Below are 21,251 nucleotides of genomic sequence, written 5' to 3'. Positions count from 1 at the left end.
ACTGGTCAGGTAAACTTCTGTGACGTTGATCTGGTCAGTGGTTGTAAATCAGGGTCAGCTGCTTTGGTGTCAATGAAATTAACAACAGGAGCACACGTAGAGGGACAGGAAGGGTTTCCCCTCCTCGTATTTATGCTGGTGCAGCAGCTTCTGGCTTCCTCCTGGTGCACAACGATCTCCAGCCTCAAGTGACACTGTCATCACTTCAGCTGGAGATTTCTTAATGACTGACTCACCTTACCTAAATCCAATAGGTCTATATCTGTATCTGTATATATTTATTGAATGGGACAGTGAAGAATCGACAGGGAGGGAGAGGGCAAAGAGCAAAGAGGCGTCTGATGTGTTTTTATGGAAGAATGAGACGTTATTTCTCAGAGGTCCAGTCGACCCTGAACCTCAGGCTTTGCAGAGCCAGCGAGCTCGTCCAGGCTGCACGTGGCGTTATCCTTGGACCGTCTTAGGTAACGCATGGCAGAGCTAAAGCATTTAAAGGTGTAGAATAAAGCGCTGTAAGCATGTGACTGTAAATGTGTGGTTTGTAGTAGAAAAAGCTCTTACATGCTCACTACGAGCAGAAACTATGACATACTCGTGTCTTTACTCTCCAGTGCACAAAGAGGAAGCACGTGTACAGACTTCTGCTGTGAAGGTGAAACACAGCTGGCTGCGAGTCACAAAGAGGCTGACCTGCGATGCGGTCGGGGATGTAGACGGGGCTGGGACTGGACAGGCGAGCTGGCAGCGTCATGCTCTGCAGGGCCGGCGTGCTGGGCTTGCTGGTGTCCTGACTGTGGCCCTTGTCGGTCTGCGTGTAACTGTCTCTGCTGCCTGTCTTTGAGTGTCCCGCAGTCATCGGTGTCGAAGGAAGGACCGGGGACGGAGACGACGACATCGACTCCGTCCTGAGAGACTCCATGCGAAACTCGGGGCCGAGCAGAACCCCTGGAGGAACACGAGAACAAGTCATGGACAGGAAATGGTCACATAGGCTAAAACCTCTGCACCGACCGCTGCTTCTTACCCAGACTGCCCTTCCAACTCGTGTCCTTACGCTCTTCGGTGATTGGTGAGTTACTCAGTCCCAAGTTGTGAGAGAGCAGCCCAGAACCACCCGTGTTGGAGATGGACATCAGGGACTTGGAGGGCCTCATGGCAGATGGTGCATCAGACTTAATGGGCTCCTTCCTGGAGCGCTGGTGAAGCACCTTAATCATGGCGTCCTTCTCAATGATCTGGGCGTGCAGATTCTTTATCCTGGATCAGGGCAGACGGAGCCACGTTAATGTCGGGCTGTGAGACCCGACTGAAAGTCATCGATTGATTTTTAAAATAAATCATTTATCATAAAATTACACTAAAAACAACTCAATAGAATAAACACAATATGTACTTGAATCTATACAACGCTTCTCTCGTCTTACTGACCATTAACTAGGGATGCAACGATACCAATTTTTTCAAACCGATACGATACCGATACTTGGATCTGAGTACTTGCTGATACCGGGTACAAAAACCGATACTTCTACCACACACACACACACACACACACACACACACACACACACACACACAAATACAATGAATTGGAAGACAGGTTTTATTTTATTCTCTGCCGATCAAAAATAAAATCTTAATAAAAATGACCACAAAAAAATTTCAAGTGAAAAATAAGCACTTCTGTTAAATTATTGCAGAGTCTCCACGTTGTAATTTAACAAAATATCACTGAACTATTGGCACTGTCTCGAGCTTTCAGAATAATAAATAAACACTTCTGTTTGGAATAAAATAAATACAAATTAGGTTTGCGAATAAAATAAACTTTTAAATTATTGCAGAGTGTCCATATTGCAAACAAACAAACAAAATAATTATTATAAATAAATAATAAATAAAATAATAATTGGCCCCCTAGTGGCCAATCTAAAAAACTACAACAGAAATGACAAGCCACCCTCTGATTAATGAAATGAGTTGGTATCGGTTAACTTTTACGAGTATGAGTACACACACATTTTACAGCGTCGGCCCCGATACCCGATACCAGTATCGGTATCGGTGCATCCCTACCATTAACCCCTGACACCCAGACTCTTTCATGCATTTTTAATTTCTCTTTGCTATTTGGGCTGTTTGGGGCCTGATGAACGTAAAAACAAAGAATTATCTTTTTAACCGATTTTTGTTTCTTAGAGAAATGAGTTCCACATATGAGGACATTTGATTGCTGTAGCTCAGCAGGTCACCTACTGACCGATGGTTCGATCCCTGGCTCCTCCTCTCTGCATGCCAAGTATGAATGAGGCATGTTGTGTAGAGCAGCGGTCCCCAGCCCCCGGGCCTCGGACTGGTACCGGTCCGTGAGTCGTTTGGTGCCGGGCCGCGAGAGTTGAGGCTCAGGTGTGAAATGTATAGTTTTCAGGGTTTTTATCGGTTTTCAGCGTTATTTTGTTATCGTTTTGATCGTTAACTCAGTTTTCCTGGGTCTTTTCACGTGTGTTATGAATAAATCTTCTTTTTTTCGGTACCGGTACTAGTTTTATTTTGTTGTATTTATCCGCGACACCTTAAAGGCCGGTCCATGAAAATATTGTCGGGCATAAACCGGTCCGTGGTGCAAAAAAGGTTGGAGACCGCTGGTCTAGAGCACTGTGAGGACTCTGGGAGAGCAGAAAAGCGCTGCATGAGAATCATTTACATTTGTTGTACACCACAGTGGCAGGATAACGTCCTCGTAAGAGGATCTCAGGCCTTGTAGAGCAAAGTTTAGTATTGTGGTGTAGACAACCCAAAATGTGACGTCACATATGTGGACGCAGGTCAAGAGGTTAAAAGACACAAACAGCTGAGAAAGTTAAAACAGCAGAATAAAGAATAAAGAATGATGAAATACAAAATACAAAAACAAGTGAAGCATAAATATAACGACAGCTTCGATCTACCATGAAAGCAGCTGTGGTGTGAACACGTTTCTATACCCTTTCACGCCACAAACACAGCTCTGCACAGAAGCAGCCCGTCACGCTCGCCATCTGTTTGCACACCTCGACATAATCACACAGCTCTTTGCAGACGAGCAGTTTACCTGCTTTCCATGTCCAGACAGCGCCGGTTGGCCATCAGAATCTCCTCCTCTTCCTTCTGGATTCGAGCCTCCACCGATGTGTCGTAGCTGCTGCTGGGAGAGTGGCTGATCATCGTAGCCGACGTGTCCCTGCACGGACAAGGACAGGCTCACACCCAGACTGCAGTTTCTCTTAAACAGACTGTTGGTCCTTATCGACGACTGGATGATCTCACCCAGGAAAACAATGACTGCCACCTCTCAGGTGAGCAGCAACCTTCTTTGGACAGGAGCTCCAGAACAGGTGCAGAGCAAAGTTTCAGAGTAATGATGCACACTTTCTCTGTGCAATGGCTTTGGCCATATTCCTCCAACAGGTGCGTAACAGCATGAACTACAGCAGTGATTACATTTCTAACATCTCAGGCAGATAATATTTAAACATTAAATATTTACTGTATTTGCTCTGGTTTAACAGCTGCCACGAAGCTACGAAACCAGAGTTTGTTGTTAAAAATGAAACAAAAAGTGAACTAGCAGCTTAAAGTGTGTAACTACCCCATCAAGCCTCTTATTTCTCTGACAAGAAAACCTCATTTCTGCTGTTCGAGACCAAAGAAATTTAAACTTTTAAAATTCTGCCAAAAGCTGAACGTGGAGCCTCGAACAAACCTGTCTCTGCTTCAGCTGCATCAGGTAATGTTCACATGCTGAGTCATGATTTTCTTCAGTTTGTGATCTACTGCAGAGCATTTATTTATTATTTATACATAGATATAAAAACATGGTACAGCTGCTGCGCCTCTCGTCCAGAGAAGCTGTGAGTTTTGGGGGCAGCTTTCCTGTGGTCCCAAAAGTTGAGAGAAACGTTTTGTCCGAGTGACGTCTTCAGTCTCAGCTAAATGCAGATTTCCCAACCTTATAGTGCAGAAACCTCTCAGCCCACTGTTCACTCAGTCTGCTGGTTTCAGTCTTTGTGCAAATGTCCTGTTTGTAAGGTTGAAACCTGCAGTCAGCTGAGACTGAAGACGCCACCTGATGATGATGATGAAACATCCAGATGATCAGAATCAACCTTTTGGGATTTGCTCACCTGGATGACTGAGCACCACGACACATCTCGTGTTTCTAGATCCCAACAACTAAGACAGGTAATAATTTTGCTGACAGTATGAAACTAAGAAACCCTGAAACTCTTGACATGTACCTCTGAGTAGCAACAGATGCTGCAGCATCCAGGGCGAACTGCCTCATCACACTTTCCTCTAAATACTTCTGCTCCCACTTGGTCATGTCGGCCTCCAGAGCCAGAATCCGCTCCTCCTTCTCCCTCAGGTGCTCCATCAGAGCTGTGGTGTTGTACTCTGACGAGATCACACCGCTGCTTTGAGCTCCACCTTGACGCTGGAAGAGATATATTTGTTTTATTTACACTCTCTCTCTCTGCCGGTCAAAGGTTTTAGAAAACCCCAATATTTCAGTTTTTCATTGAAAATTATACAGATTTATGTTCCACTGCACTCTGACATGAAAGCACGGCACAAATAAGCAACTGGAGTGAAAAAATTTATAGACCAGAGTGTATTTTAAACTTTGACTCATCACAGTCGCCTCCTTTGGCAGATCTAACAGCTGAACACAGCCGTGGCTTCTGTCTGCAACAGAAATCAAATCTTCTCGCATGTCTGCTGCAGACGTTCCATGAACGTGGACCTTGTAGCTGCTTTGCTTTCACTCTTCTGTCCAGTTCAAACCAGCTCGATGGTTTCAGTCTGGAGGCTGTGCTGGACACTCCGTGTTTCCAAGCTTGGCACAGCTGGACTGTTTGGGTCATTGTCCTGCTGCAGGATGAAGCTCTGAGCAGAGGGTCCTGCATGGAGCTGCAGAGCTGTGGAGCTGTTCTGGTTCAGGGAGCCTCTCACTCTGTACGAGTCACCGACCCTGGATCAGCAAACAGACCGTCACACTTCCTCCTCCATGTTTGACAGTCGATGCCACTCACTGTGGATCCGTCCTTTCACCTACTCCACAGCAAAGGTCCTGCATGATGAACTGAAGACTTCAAATGTTGATCCATCATCCATGAAACCTTCTTGCAGTCTTCAGCAGTCCAGTGTTTCACGGCCCAGACGAGCCTCTTCGTCTCATTCTGACGTCTTCTTTCTCGCTGCAGCTCGTCCTCTTCAACCTGCAGCTCCAAGTTTCTCCTCCCAGCTGAGACTTTCTCACTACGACCACTATGAAGCTGCTTGAAGCTGTTGTCCTGTGAGCCGCCATCACACAGCTGTTAACTCTCAGGAACATGTCTGATTCAGTCGTTGGGTCTGCAGACCTCTTCCTGTCACAGGAAGCTGGACTCACTGACACCTTGACTTCCTCTGCAGTTTCTCTGTAGGACAGACCTGCATTTATAAGAGTTATGATGGTCTGTCTTCTACTGTTAATCGCCTCTTTTGCTTTTATGCAGACAGAGGGGGAAGTAATCCAGAGAGGCTGGAACAGCTGTAGGACTCAGTAGCAGCTTTCAAGGCTGGATCAACCTCCACTGTTGCAGAACAGCTTTAAACTGTTATTTTTGTTCCCTGAAAAAGGACATTTTCTAAATGTGCTTTATTTTTCTGTTTGCACTCTGGAAGTTCACCACTTACCTTTGTACCATTTCGAGCTATTCATTGGATTTGAACAACTTGAATTGCAATAAATAACTGGAAAAACTGGGCTGTTCTAAATCTTTTGACTGTGGGCGTCTCTCCTTCAGGCTCGGGTCCTCTTGAGGGTCCTGCAGTATCTTAGCTGTTTCCAGGACTGCGTTTTTCTGGACAGAGATGTCAGATGTTGTTCCCGGGATCTGCTGGAGCCACTCGCCTAGCTTGGGAGTCACTGCACCGAGTGCTCTGATTACCACGGGGACCACCGATACCTTCACCCTCCACATCTTCTCCAGCTCTTCTCTGATGTTGCTGTCATTCACTACATCGATCACGACGGCCGTCTTCCTCTGCCTGTCCAACACCACTATGTCCGGTTGGTTAGCCAACCATGATCCTGTGGGTTGGGTCCAACCTCGCTCATATCTGAGGTGTGTGTATAACACACATGTGTAGATTTAGTATTTAACAGGCTTGCTGAAACTTATATAATATCCTGCACAGAAGCCAACGTTGCTCATGACAGCTTCAGCATGTCTCGAGCAAACTTTAAATGCGCTCGTGTGGTACAGGGTTACATTTTATTTTACCTGCTGATTCCAGCACCACTTGTAGCTCTCCACGAGCTCCTCGGCTCTCGACTAAATATTTTCACTCTTCTTAAGTATTTGTTCTGTGTTTCAGCGGATAATCAAATGGCACAGTTCACCATTAAACAATTGCTCAATAAGATCATCTTCCAGTCATAAAGGTGCATAACAAAGTGGTAATTCAGCGATAGTGAGTCAGCACGTGTTACCTGCTGCATACGCAGTGACTCCAGCTCTCTCTCCAGTCTCGTACGAAGTCGATGTTCAAGCTGTTCTCGCTTCTCACAGGCTGCCTGCAGCTGAGCCAGAGCCTGCTGCATCCTCTCCACCTTCTCCACGTACACCTGCTTCTTCTTCAGCTGTGCACACGCACACACACACACATTATGTTCCACTACTATAACAACCCTGTAATATTTTAAATTCTCATTCATGCATCATTATGCTGCACATTCTGATCCTCTGAGAGGTGAAAAAGACGGAGCAGCGGTGCAGCGTGTGATCTGGACACAAGCGATGGAGGCACTTGTAGAACTTTGGCTGATCCGAGCCTTTTCGATGTGGCCTCACAAAATCATCACGACCACAACAACCGTGAAAATAGTTGGATTTACGTTGCTGCTCAATCACAGCTGATCATGTTTTTTATTAGCAATTTAGCAAAGCTGATGGTGGTGTGTGTCTGTGTGAGTGAAAGACAGAGAGAGAGAGCGAGCGACAGATTTTCTGTTATAACCTTCATGTTATGGACGCACAGTGTGACTCAGGTTGCATCAGAGCATCGTGACCTATGAACTTCTAACCCCTGTGAGTCGATCGTGCAGTTTGAGCAGGAGCTGAATCGCGCGACTGAAAAAAATCGCTAATGTCTGCCCGGCATTAGGAGATAAAGCACTCTCTCTTGCATCCTGATTGGGTGGGTCTCATCGGAGCTTCTGCTTTTCAAGTCGACCACAACACTTGAATTTGAAATGGCCACGCCTTTGTAACAGGGGACGCCAGCAGAGCCACGCCCTCCACGGTCAGGACCAATAAGATCATGAGCCTGACAGGATACAAGTTCCTTATTTATCATGTCTGAGGTGAATATTTCTCTGTTATATTATTATTATTCTCTAATATTTCTCTGTCATGAGGAGCAAACGTTCTGTGACATTTTTGTGTGAGTGTGTGAAAATGGGAAGCGTGCTCCTAAACGTGTTCAGGGTCAAACATGTTACTCATTAGATGAGCTCTGAGTATTACCAGAGTGTGACCGTAACCTGCCACGTTCTCACAAACTCTTGTTTAGCTTTATAGCTTTTTATGTCTTTAAGCTACAGCTTAGTAACACATGCAGGTCAGCTGTAAATGCAGTTACTGGAGTCTGTATCCGTTTGGATGACAAACTGCGTCTGTCGCATCAGAAGCAAACAGGAACATCCGACTGTGCATTTAAGTGACTGCATCTCCTCGCACTGATCTGATGGCAACATGAAGGATTCCCTGCAGAAGCTTCATTGTTCTCCTGGAGTTGTTTTTCTCAGAAAATCATTAAAGGCTGATCTGCACCACTAAACTCACATGTACTGTACATTTCATCTATAAATGTAATGCGTCTAAGTCACTTAAAGCAGCGTAGTCAAAAGCGTCACACCTCCTCCTCCAGCTTGACGACTTTGGCCTGGGCGTTGTTCAGCGCCTGGTCTCTGATCTCGATGTGCCGTCTCTGGTCCTCCGTGGTCGAGCGCAGCGCGTTCAGCTCCATCTCCAGCTTCTCCTTCTCACGCAGCGTTTCTTTGTCTGAGCGCACAGAAGGACACGAAACACTGAACACTGTCCTCACCACAGACACCACAGCAGACCTCAGACACACTTAATGACACATAAATGACTGACAGTTAACAGTTGATGTCACACTAAACTAAACTAGCGCTGCCACAAACGATTATTTTGATAGTTGACTAATCAGATCATCATCCATTGGACATAAAACTACAGCTTATTGCAGCAGCAGCATCTGCTCTTATATAACTATCATTAGCTTACAGCTTTAAGTGTTTAAGGTATGTGCTAACTAAAAATAAAGACAAGATGATAGTTTATTAAATTTTAATGAAGTTTGCAGATTGTCTCGGTGAAGTTTAATAAACTCCTTGCTATCTAAAATATAACAGGACACCGGAGTAAATTCTCCAGCATCTCACACTTCTGATAATCAGCTGTCTGCTTGACGTTTATTCAGCTGTGTAAAAACTATAACTTTAATCTCAGCCAAACCGATTTACTCAGGAACAAATAAAATACTAAAAAAAGCCAAACAATAACATTTTTAAGTTATCTAAGTGACTTATATATCATGTTTAACCTGAGTAGTGAAAGACGCCGGTGGGTTTGAAAACGATTAGCCGGGAGTCCGGTGTTCTCACGGCTCTAGTTAGCCTAGCCCCCGGCTAGCTATCGAGCTAGTGGGTAACAGACGTCTCCGAAAACGTCGGAGCGCTTTTGAAAATATGTGGTGTCTTGATAAACTGAGCAGATATTTGAGGTTTACACAGCTACATTCTCACCTGAAAATATGTTAAACGTTTATTTTGTGACCCAGAAAGAATAATAAGAGTAATATTAAAACTAACTAGCTGCCGCCATTGTTGGAAACTGAGCTGGGCTGCGCTATGAATTCTGGGACACAGCTTCTTCTTCTTCGGGGTTTAACGGCAGCTGGCATCCTTGTACATGCAGTGCTGCCATCTTCTGTTTCAGTCCGTTATTACACTCTTAAATCCTACTACTTATCAGTGATGGGTCGTTCGCGAACGAAATGGCTCTTAGAGCCGGGTCTTTGAAGTGAACGACGCGAGCCGGCTCCTTATTGGGAGCCGTGAGGTGTTTTTTTTTTTTTCCTTTCTCTCACCCTCTCTCTCGCCCTTTTTTCTGCTAAACTCCGCGCGGCCTGTACTTTGCGCTGGGCAGAGGGGGGAGGGGCGTTAGTTACACTCGCAGTAGCACAGGAACAGAGCCAGAGAGAAAGAGAGCGAGGGACAACAACATCACATTAGAAAGGTATAGTAATCATCCGCTATTTTCAGTTGCAGATGATAAAGGATTCAGAAATCATGCAGGCCCATATGACAGAGAATATGCATCTTCTTTTTGTTTTCATATTTTAATTTATATTTAATTGTGTTGTGGTTTGCAGTGTTTTGTGTTGTTTCACGTTAAATTTGTTTAAAAGGAAAAAGCTGAAAATTTAAATAGTTAAAAGTTTAAAATGTAAATAGTTGTTTTTTGTATTATATGATTTATTTATTACATTTTATGTGGAGTGAATAAATAAAGTATATTTATGGTGGACCTTAGAGACAAAGCACGTACAAACTCCAAAACACGTACAAACTCCTAAGCATGTACAAACTCCAAAACACGTAAAAACTCCAAAACGCATAAAAACTCCAAAACACGTAAAAACTCAGACGCACGTAAAAACTCAGAAGCACGTACAAACTCCAAAACACGTACAAAAGACAACAGAAGTGCTCCAGGATGCTAGGCGCAGTGTTGAGCTTTTGTTACCTAGTGGCTACACAAGCCAGGAAGTATCAACAACCGGATTTGGTGTGTGGTAGTAACAGGTAAATGAACTTTTTTTTAAATTATTTGAATAAATATGAGTGCTTGTCTATAAATACACAAACAATACACATATGTTTTCAATTGTGTAATTTAAGTGATCTGGGTAGCTCTGTTTTGGAAGTTCAGTAAACGCTAGAAATGTGTTTTGGAGTTTGTACGTGCTTTTTGGAGTTTGTATGTGCTTTGTCTCTAGGGGCCATATATAAACATATATAAATAAAACCAATTTTTTTTACATTAGTAATTCCTTTTCTGCATAATTTTATATTATTGTTAATGATTAAATAATTAAAGCAACAAAACAACCTGAAGAGCCGGTTCGGAGCCGAAAGAGCCGGCTCTCTAAAAAGAGCCGGAAATCCCATCGCTACTACTTATTCCTGCGTCTTTTGTGATCTTACAAAGCTTCAAACGACGCGTCGACTATTAAATCAGTTGTTGACGATTTTGATAGTCGATGTAATCGTGACTAGTCGACTAATCGTGGCAGCCCTACACTAAATACAATTATGTCAAACATGGATCAGCCCAACATCTTATATACATTTTATATTTATATAATCTTATATAAAATGATAACTCGTTGTAATGATCACTTTCTACCCTAACTCTAATGATCACTTATTTCATTGTTATGACAAGAAAACGATCCAGCTTAAGATGAACTCCTGACATGATACGACTGGTTAGAGCGTGCACTGTCCTCTGATCAGCTGAACTCGGCTTCACAGCTTCACCGAGTGAGGCGACAGCACTGAAGTTTCCTTCATGCTTCCTTATGAGTGATCGTTGGTGTTGTTGCTATGGTGATCACACGAACTTTAAGGATGCACACCGTCAAGCACTGAGAACACTCAACATGTGAATCTAACGAACACGTTTAAGCGTCCACGAGAAACGTAGTCAGTGAGCGCCAGGCTCCACGCGCACATCTGTCAGCTGAGTGTTTGCTGGCTCGTTCACAGAGAAACCCAACAAACCCCGAGGAAAGTGGAACAGGACTTGTTTGCATGTCCGTCGTCTCGGTGTTCGGATACTCCCCAACCGAGGCAGGCACAGCAGTAGCAATAGGGGTGGGGAAAAAATGGATACTGTGTAGCATGGTGATATTTTGTTTGCTAATAATGTATGGATACAGGGACAGCAGAAATCGATATTTTGTTACAAAAAGGTTTTTGTGCTCTGACTTCAGAGCATGTTGATCCTTTTTCTGAGCAAGAATCCTGACATTCCTTCACTGTCCAAATGTGTTTAACTTGTTTATGGCAGCAATAAACATGACAGTTTACTTATTTTAATTTAAGACATGTTTTATTTTAATTAAGTTTAAACCTTTTTTATTTAATGTAAAATTATATTTTGTTTTAATTTACTTTCAAATTCTTCAGTTGCTGAAGGGGCTGCATAGTTTTCATAAACTGCATAGTTCAGAATAGCTATAATTGTACCAGATGGTTGATTCAGTTAAGTTGGACTAGACTGTAATACAAACCGTTCAGTTTGTCAACAATCAAACTGAAATGAGAGAAAGACTGAGTGTGAGACTTTGATATTAGAGAAAATGAATATTGATAAAGTTTACCTTTATGTACAGAATCTGAATATCGCAGAATATTTAAAAAAATTGCAATAATATCGTATCGTGCGTTAAGTATTGTGATAATATCGTATCGAGAGTTGTATGGTGATTCCCACCTCTAAGTAGCAAGCCCCTCCCACAGATAAGGGGCTGATTCAGTACAGCATGAAAGGGACGGTTTCACAACTTCACACAGGAGTGATGTCAGTGTATTTTGCAGACTGAGAAAGAAAGGCTCGACACACTTTGATATGAACCCTGTCAGCGCGAAACCGGACAGGTCTCAGACAAACGAGCTTTAAACGAACATAACGTCCAAACAAGAATAATAACACGTTTACACATAAACTCCTGACAGTTAGACAATAAATAAAATGAGGTTCACAGAATTTGAGGCTGTCTCTGATGTGCCAGGTTGAATTTCACAGTTTGTATCATGTTCTTAATTATTTGAAGTTAATTGTGAGTCCAGAAACCCCAAAAGTAAAAAAACTAAATAAAAACTTAGCAGGTCGAGTTTCTGCCCTGAATAATCACCTCGCTCTACTTTTTAATATCCAAACAGGGAACGCCGGGAATGTTGAAACAGTTCTGAGGCTTTCAGCATTGTTTGCTGTAATTCTGCCTGTTAATCGTCTCAGCTGGAGTAGACTGGACCTCTTATTTAATGCGAGTCCTTTATGAGATGATTGAAGGTAGCCGCCATTAAAACCTGGTGACCTGCAGCATTGCCTTGTGAGCTCCATGGACTGCTAAAAATAATGTGGAATGAGTGAAAGCTGAGTGTTTGTGGCACCGATGAAGTGTAAAACACAGCTTTCACATCGAGGACATGCGGATGGTTTGACCACCAGCGAGGGTCCGCAGGTTACGGCCCTTCATTTGAAGTGTTTAATGAAAAAAACGTACTGATACAGGCTGATGACAGAAAATAATCTTAGAGGCTCACCTACATAAAAGTGTCAGACAGTCTGTCCAGCTCAACTAGAAAGTCGTCCGACATAAAAGAGTTGACAAAACGATTGTCTTAGTTTCCACGTGGACACCAACAGGCAACAGTGATGTGCATCATCCTCTAACAGCCTGCATTCTGCTGACAGGTGTTAATAACTCGTCATTATTCCTCAGGAAGGTTGTTGGTTCGATGCTGGGTCTGTGTGTGGCACTTACTCTGTGTCAGCAGCTGGGAGATGGTTTTGCGGTTGTCCTCCGAGCCGTCACACTCCTTAGCAGCGAGCTGCTTATTAGCGGTTTCCATGCGCTCTTAAAAACAACACATACAGCACAATGCATTTCAGTGACACTGGTATGGCGTTATCATTGTGCCTCTATTCTGAGCGCATGTAAAAAAAACAAACAAACAAACAAACAAAAAAAAACAACAACACGCAAAAAATTATTTTGAGGGAAGAATATTTAATCTCTCCATGCAAGAAATGTATTCCAGTTAGTGCTGGGCCATATCATACCGTTCACGGTAATACCGGTATAATGTTGGGCAACGATAAGAAAATTAAATATGGTAAAACGCGCATGCGCACTGCCTTTGTTTTCATACACACATGGCGGAAAAATCATGGCGGCGACGCAGAATGAGAAGAGCGAACGTGGATCGTTGAATGAAACGATGAACCAGAACTGGTTTGTAAAAATGCTGCAGCTTCACTGGTGTGGAACTGGTTTAGCTTTCGTCAGATACACAACAAAGCACTATTTTTGGTAGCGCATGCTAGCGGGCCGTCGTTATTACCGTGTTGTTTGGAAAATACGGCGCACTTAAAATCATCCTTTGATTTTTCTGAAAGTCGACAGAGCCCCTTATAATCCCGTGTGCCTTATGTATGAACTCTGGTTGTGTTTACTGACCTCGAGACGATTTTATGTTCACGGCGCTCGAAAATCTGTCAAATGTTTTAGTACGACTTTGCTAAGCTACGAAGCCGCACCGCCTGATGGATTGTCGGAGCATTACGGCTATCGTAGGCGGAGCCTCGCGGAGTGATACGTACTGTGCTTCAACATAATGTTACCGTATTGTGTGTGTATAACCTCTTTTTAAGTTTTGTGGATGTTATACATGGTTATGCTGAGAATATGTCGGCCAGTTTCCACTGGAAATGCCTTTTGGTTAAACTGTCAGCAACAAATTTGCATTTACACTGTTAATTATTTATATAACTTTAATACACATAAAAAACAGCTGCTTGTTTAAGTGAAAATGTATTAGTATAGTGTCAATTATATCGTCAGTTATATCGTTATTGCAAATTTTCAAATGTATATCGTGATAAATATTTTTGCTCTAATTCCAGTGTTTGCTATTATCCACACACACAATAACAGCCGCTCTCGCTCAGTTGTTGGTATTTGCTCTTGCTCAGATCTCTGCTCCCTGCACGCTCAACTCTCCATACACCGTCATAAGTGTGCCACAAAACCAACCAATTACAGACTTGGATGCAAATATTCTGATTGGCTGTAACGGTCTCCAATCAGCTCGCTAGCTACTGCATTCCGGAAACACTGTCCAGAATGTAGCTAAATCCATTTTCGGTTAGGAAGTTTCATTATTTAATTTTAAAATATATAAGGTTACATGGAGAGATAAAAATTCATTTATAGGCAATTCTTCTAGAGTTAAATAAATGATTGAGTGGGAAAGGAAATGCAGGAGACTGACAAAACACCAAATTCGCCCGAGACATAAACAACTCGTCAGCAAAAGCTAGCAATGTTGCGACGCAAGCTAACACGAACCCTGGAGCCCCGAATGATTTGGTGAGCGCTACAGAATCGCTCAGGTCGGAGCTGAAAGAGGATCACGACAGTCTACGAAAGGATATTAATTCTCTACACCAAGAAATGGGCAACAAACTCGACTAAACAACTGAAGAAATGAAAGGAGAACCAGAGAGAGTGGCCACAGGTGGGGGAATGAGGACACGACTGTGGAGCTGACGGGACGCTCAACGTGTTCAAAACAAGCTGATTGAGGAGAAACAGCAGCTGACTTTTTGGGGAAGAAGAGGAAGGGACGTTTTCAAACACCCTACACAAGAATATGAATCCACTGAGAGGACCAGGCCGTGTTTACAGCACCGCACATGAAGCCAGCCTCACGCTGCACAGTTCTGATTACTTCTCCACTCGGTGAGCGCTTCGCTCAGCTCCACAGTCGGCATTTTTGCCACCACTCCTGTACAACACGCAATGTTACAGCCGCTTCAATTCATTAGAAGAGAGAAGCGGCACCAACAGCACGAGTAAAGGCGGTGGACAATTAGGATCCTCTCCTTATGGAAGAGACAGGACACAGGTGATATTTCTACATGAAACATGTCAAAAGGGTTTGGATATTCACTTCCATCTTCAGCTCACATAAGAATAGCAGGAGAGGAGGGGGAACTACCCTGATATCAAGCACTGTTAATGTTGAAAGGATTGAGGAAGATGAGGATCAAGAAGGCAGATATGCAACTGCGAAAGGAAAGAGTGTCACAGTAGCTCGTGTGCACCTCCAGAGGGGGACACATTTGACAAGATTACCACCAAGTGTGACGGAAATTCCTGATGTGTGGAGGGGAATACGACTTTAACAATATCGAGGACACAACAAGCTTTAAACAAAACAGAAATAATAAATCATTATAAAAGAGACGGGGCTCTGCGGAGGGACGCACACCCACCAAAGCATGGTGGTGGCAGTAAAATGGGAACAGCAGACATATCTGACTAGGGATGGGTACCGGTATCCTGACATAAACGGTAGTAACCAGACGGAAAAGCAGCGCACATTTCGGTGCTTTTTTCCCCCTGAGCTGTGATACACTTTAGATTCTAGCCAATCATTTTACGTTTCCGAGGATAGTAGGCGGGTCCAGGTACGTACGTTCTTTTAGAGCAGAGCTACAGATTAAAAATGCCCAAGGCGAAGCGGTCAAAGTCTGGCTGTACTTCACAGCAAAAGATGCAAACTCAGCAGCTGCAACAAGTGCTTTAAGCTGATACTGTGATACTGTCAAAGGAGGTAACACCTCAAATCTGATGAAACACCTGGCGACGCATAGCGTTTTTTTTAAAAGCCGAGAAATGCGCCGTATTTGATAGCTTGCTGCGAGACCTCACACCGAGCACATCTACTGCGGGTGTGGTGCCTGTTATCGACCCGGAGTTAGCAACATCCCCCAAAAACCCGAAGAGGAGAGTCCTGGCCCCTAGCCCTGCCAGTGTAGCAGAAATGATGAGGATGATGATGCAGCAGCAGCCGTTCTTCTCTGCGTGAGTAGCTTAATGTTGTTCGTGTGTAATTTACGTTGAGTAGGCTAACCACGTTATTACATTAATGCATGTAAGGTGAACTAGCAAACACCGTCATAGCTACATGCGGCTGTCTTCTTGTTTGATGGCAGATACTCCCTTCACCCTGGACAAAAAGGCTAAAATGACCAAAGAAAAAGTGGAAAACAGTTAAACATGAGAGGTTTTTGGACAAAGTTTGTGTTTTTTCCATTGTTTAAGCTGCTTCCAGCCAAGAGTGATACCATATATGCCCCATAGCTGCAGAAAAGGCTAACATTGTTATCTTTTTACAAAAAAACAGCTGAACATGAGAGGTTTTTGGACAAAGTTTGTGTTCTCCATTCTTTAAGCACCGGTTTGAGCACCGTTTAAGCAACGGCACCGTTTCAAAAGTACCAGTTTGGCACCGATATCGGATAAAACCTAAACGATACCCATCCCTATATTCAATTCAATTCAATTCAATTTTATTTATATAGCGCCAAATCACAACAAATGTCGCCTCAAGGCGCTTCATAGATACAGAGAAAAGCCCAACAATCATATGACCCCCTATGAGCAAGCACTTTGGCGACAGTGGGAAGGAAAAACTCCCTTTTAACAGGAAGAAACCTCCGGCAGAACCAGGCTCAGGGAGGGGCGGCCATCTGCTGCAACCGGTTGGGGTGAGAGAAGGAAGACAGGATAAAGACATGCTGTGGAAGAGAGACAGAGATTAATAACAGATATGATTCAACACAGAGAGGTCTATTAACACATAGTGAGTGAGAAAGGTGACTGGAAAGGAAAAACTCAATGCATCATGGGAATCCCCCGACAGCCTACGTCTATTGCAGCATAACTAAGGGAGGATTCAGGGTCACCTGGTCCAGCCCTAACTATATGCTTTAGCAAAAAGGAAAGTTTGAAGCCTAATCTTAAAAGTAGAGATAGTGTCTGTCTCCTGAATCCAAACTGGAAGCTGGTTCCACAGAAGAGGGGCCTGAAAACTGAAGGCTCTGCCTCCCATTCTACTTTTAAATACTCTAGGAACAACAAGTAGGCCTGCAGAGCGAGAGCGAAGTGCTCTAATAGGGTGATATGGTACTACAAGGTCATTAAGATAAGATGGGGCCTGATTATTATCTGACCATAATGCTATTTATTTAACTATACATCAAAATAAACAGACGAACATTATGGAAAATGGCGTGTTTAACAAAAACAAAATCCAGGACTGCAGAGAGAACCGACAACAACATAGGACCCAGTTAAGGTGGTGATACGTGATATCAAGGACATACTACTGAAATTGTAGCAAAATGTGAAAATTTCTACACGGCTTTAAAACTCAGCATGACCCGTCTGAACTGGTGGATGAAAAAGAAATTGTAGATGATTTTGCTGAATTAGACGTCGCTCTGTAGGAACCTTTCCAGTGACACCTTAACCTCACTGATCACTAAAGCAAAGCGTTATAAGGCTGTACCATTCGTTTGGGCTACCCCAGTCAATGGTACAGCTAGCTTTACTGGATTCATTCAGCTGGACGGTTAAAAAGGCCAACACTCGTGAAAACAGGGTCTTACAAAAAGAAGGTAAGAATAACGAGTACTGCAAATCTTATCAGCCGATATCTTAAATGTCGGCTGTAAACTCCCAGACCTGATAGATGAAGATCAAACAGGATTTAGGTCGACACATACGGGACTACATCACACGCACATTATGCCCATAAGTGAAGCCAACAAACGTGGCGTTCCCACAGCCTTAGTGAGCCTGGATGCTGAGGGTTTGATTAGACGTATACCAGCGTTGTGTCTCGAGCCAGCGGCTGGAATGAAAATAAATGTGACAGCTAGCTCTGAGCTCTCCACAGGAACAGGTCAGGTCTGAGACATATACGAGACAAAGCAATGAGCTGATAGCACGCAGACAATATCGTGCTATACCTTCAAAGTCGACACATTCTTCAAGCTCTGGACCATCTTAGAAGAGTTTAGAGAAAAATCTGGATGTAAATTAAATATTTCTAAGACTCAAATATTGTGCAGGAAGGATTCATCAGACAGACGTACAAACGTAGATGGGATTTGGGAGCCCGTCTAACAAGAGGACTAAACACACAGTATGAGACCAAAGACAGCAGGAGTAATAATGCGATGCAAAAGGACTGAACCAAACTGGCACCCTCAGTCTGTGCCTGCGCTCAATTTACCCAACGGACTAAATGTACACATATCTGAGGGATGCAAATCCTGTTGTCACGGCAACATTAAAGGTCTGGTGGGGTCTGGTAGTCAAACACAAAATCAAAGTAGATTGTAAAATGCTGATTTGGTCCTCACACTAGATAGTACAAAGGACTGGGGAACCACAGCAGTACATGAACTGTACTCGTGTGTCCTCTGAGAAGCTCAGGCAGGAGTTTGAGCTGGTGACTTATTTAGGATTCGTTTTATACACTGAGACCAGAAGCATCTCTCTCAGGAGGCCAGTGAGTTCATAGAAATGTTCATTGTATATAAAACAACAATGGGAATCAGAATGGAGACTGAACTATCACCAGATGATTGGCTTTGATCCATCTGCCTGTTCCAACACACCTCCACTTGGACAATGGAGAGAATTTGGCTCACAGTTTTTGGAAATGTGAAAAGGTTCAATCTTTCTGGGAAATGTTACAAAACACTCCCAGATTTCTTATCTCCAGAAGTCACTCATGGTGAGGACATTTACCTGTTTTAAGTGATGACAGTTGTTACACCAAACTGGCTTCAAAGTGAGACTGGAGCAAAGGCGAGACACGAGGAAATTCCCACAACAGGAGAAGTGGAATCTTTCTGCGGCTCACCCAGTGTAGACATTCTTTGTTGTTTACGTAGCACCACACAAGTTGGGTGGGGCTTTGGTTTTGTCATTTGTCCTTCCTCATCCCGCTACGTTTTCCTTTATTCCCTCAATTTATTGTAAACGTTTGAGGAAAATGGAAAAGCTAACGTTAAAAACAGTGGCTGTATCCCCACACACTCCAGAATTCCCCGTTACATCCATCAGCTGCTCTGCATGCTTACCAGGACTCATGAGCTGTTCTTTTCCTTTCCCAAGACACTTTCAGATCTTCATTTAGATTTCTTCTAGTTTATAACTGGAACGCGTGCTAACTCTGTTTATTTATGTTGCTTTCATGCAGAAAGGAAAGTTAATAACAGCAAAGCTAGATGCTGTGAAGGTTTTTCTTTTTAACCCTTTAAGACCTACCATAGAACCAAGTCCGCCAGAGCTTATATTATATTTTTACATGCTGTGGAGCCATTTTTGGGAGCATTTCAAGTTGCTATACATCAATACAACCATTACAGCCCAGATTTTAATAATAAGTCTGCATTAAGTGCATAGTAATTACATAAATTGCAAAAAAGGGCAATAAACTACAAAAAAATTGAAAATCGTTTTTGTTTTTTTAACATATATTTCTAGTTAGAGAAATTTAAGAGGCTTATCCCTCAAAACTGTAAATACAAAAAAGTTGCGCAAAATAGTTTCCCACCACAGGAAATTTATTTTGAGTGTCTTCATAGTTTTATTTTTGAAATACACCAATTTTTATACACTGCAGGAAAAATGAAAATAAATATTTTAATGCAAATTTGCAAAAAAGCAGCATATGCATCAAAATAAACTATTTCCAGCAGTGCAATATGAGTCCTAAGCATCCCAGAAACCACACAGAAAGTCATAAAGTCAAAGATAACTTTTAAAAACACCAGTATAGGCTCATGAGGCCCTGATGGTAAAAAACTACATTTCCGCGAAAATGACGTCACTTCCGGTTTCGGGCAGGTCATGGCGGACATGCGATAGTTCGCGCTGACGTCTAATCCAATGTAGGAAGTGTTATGAACAGCTGATCGGATCAGCAAAGCGTGTTTCTGGAATATTATGTTTTTGTTGCTGCAAGTGCTTTTTATGCAGTTTTTGCAAAACTATATGTGGAAGGAAACTGTGACCGAGGACAAGCTGATGGCATAAGATGTAAGTACAACTCCTCCGGTTTCATATGCAAAAACAATTACTGTGCTAGCTCACGTGGTTGCAGAGCTACCGGGATTTAAAAATAGTTACGCAAAACAGAGCGTGCCCGCTCCGACCGGTTTTAAAGGGTTAATCAAGGAAAAATCTGCAGCCATTGACACCAGAATGCTTGGATGGGGATTCCTTCTCTTTAAAAATATTCCAGACAGTCTAAAGAGCTCGTTGGACTTTAAGTTTCTTCAAGACATTTCACCTCAGAAAAATGAAATAAATAAATAAATGTGTAACTGTATATTACTTAAGTAACACTCTCACAGTGTGGGGCCAAAATGCTTGGAAGCGGCTGAGCCAGGACTTGGATCGGTCCTTTTGGGGATCCAAGTCCATCCAACCGATCCTGAGACGGGGTACAGCTGTTACAGGTCACCATTACATTTGAAGTCATTAGAGGAATGTTGGTCATGTCCGTCACCGTCTCTCACCTCTGAGGTCTCTGTTGAAGTCATGCAGCCGGCGCACCTCCAGCTCCAACTTGTTCCTCATAGTTTTCTCCAGGGCCTCCCTCTTGGAGGAAGACTTTGCCAGGTTTTCATAGGCCTCTGAGACCAGCTGGATCTCCATTTCCAGCTGTTCACAGACACAGAAAGAGACAAACTGATTTTCCATTTCTCCATGTATACCAGTTACTGGTCCAAACTGGCCTTCCCAACAACACCACTGTTGTCTGTTAGCACGCATGAAGAAAACAGATTATAACAAAAACTTCTTCACACAGTGCTGCACTTGTCTTGCTGTGAGGCTGAACGTGTCACATCAGGTTTGAAGTACTCTGGTTTCAAACAGGTCAAAGGTCATGTTGAACACTAACTTAGTGGGCAACACTGTCTGCACATGTATCTAAACAGATGACTGCTAAACTTCCTACCTTGTGTAATTTAGTGACTTTCTCGCGACAGGACTCCATTTCCTGCCTCAACATCCGGTTTTCGTCCGTCAGTGTATCTACCATCTGCTGGGCACGGGCCATCATTGCAAAGGGCTCCCCCTGCAGGTGAGTGTAGGACTGTGACAGGGGGAAAGGTCCAGAATGGACCGACAGCTGCGGTTGGGAAGGTCCTTGGAACGGCGGCTGCTGCTGCTGCTGATGATGATGCTGCTGCTGATGATGATGATGATGATGATACAGATGGGGAGGCTGCTGCTGCTGCTGCTGATGATGATGATGGTGCATCCTTGGTGTGGAGCCATAGGGATCTGGACAAAAACCATGACTCCTCTGTGGTGGTGGGTGAAGCGACCCTGAGGTAAAAGACTCTGCCAGTTGGTGGGAGGCGGTACTGTGTGGACTGCGAGGGACCGCCGTGAGTAAGGGCTCTCCCTGGTTCTGGGGTTGCTGATGAGGGAAGGAAGGATGAGAGGAGTGGGAGGCACTAAGGATG

At 43.4% G+C, this 21,251-nt stretch overlaps 1 protein-coding gene across 2 annotated transcripts in view; it reads right to left on the bottom strand.

Annotated features, from left to right (window-relative positions):
• Positions 1–21,251, bottom strand: part of amot (angiomotin) — a 42,230-nt gene that overhangs the window by 5,617 nt on the left and 15,362 nt on the right. For both annotated transcript variants that reach the window (XM_087846990.1, XM_087846989.1), the window contains exons 5-13: positions 20,738–21,251; positions 20,295–20,439; positions 12,670–12,762; positions 7,945–8,090; positions 6,518–6,667; positions 4,278–4,474; positions 3,092–3,220; positions 1,025–1,257; positions 691–945 (exon numbers count right to left, since the gene is read on the bottom strand). The exon at positions 20,738–21,251 is cut by the window's right edge and continues 114 nt beyond it. In XM_087846990.1, the coding sequence (XP_087703116.1) occupies positions 691–945; positions 1,025–1,257; positions 3,092–3,220; positions 4,278–4,474; positions 6,518–6,667; positions 7,945–8,090; positions 12,670–12,762; positions 20,295–20,439; positions 20,738–21,251 (1,862 nt within the window). The remainder of the gene's footprint in view (positions 1–690; positions 946–1,024; positions 1,258–3,091; positions 3,221–4,277; positions 4,475–6,517; positions 6,668–7,944; positions 8,091–12,669; positions 12,763–20,294; positions 20,440–20,737) is intronic.

This window comes from Neolamprologus brichardi, chromosome 10, assembly GCF_056152115.1.
Source record: "Neolamprologus brichardi isolate AB-2024 chromosome 10, ASM5615211v1, whole genome shotgun sequence".
Classification (NCBI taxonomy): domain Eukaryota; kingdom Metazoa; phylum Chordata; class Actinopteri; order Cichliformes; family Cichlidae; genus Neolamprologus; species Neolamprologus brichardi.
Note: the sequence above shows the minus strand (reverse complement) of the source record. Positions and strands in the feature narration are given on the sequence as shown.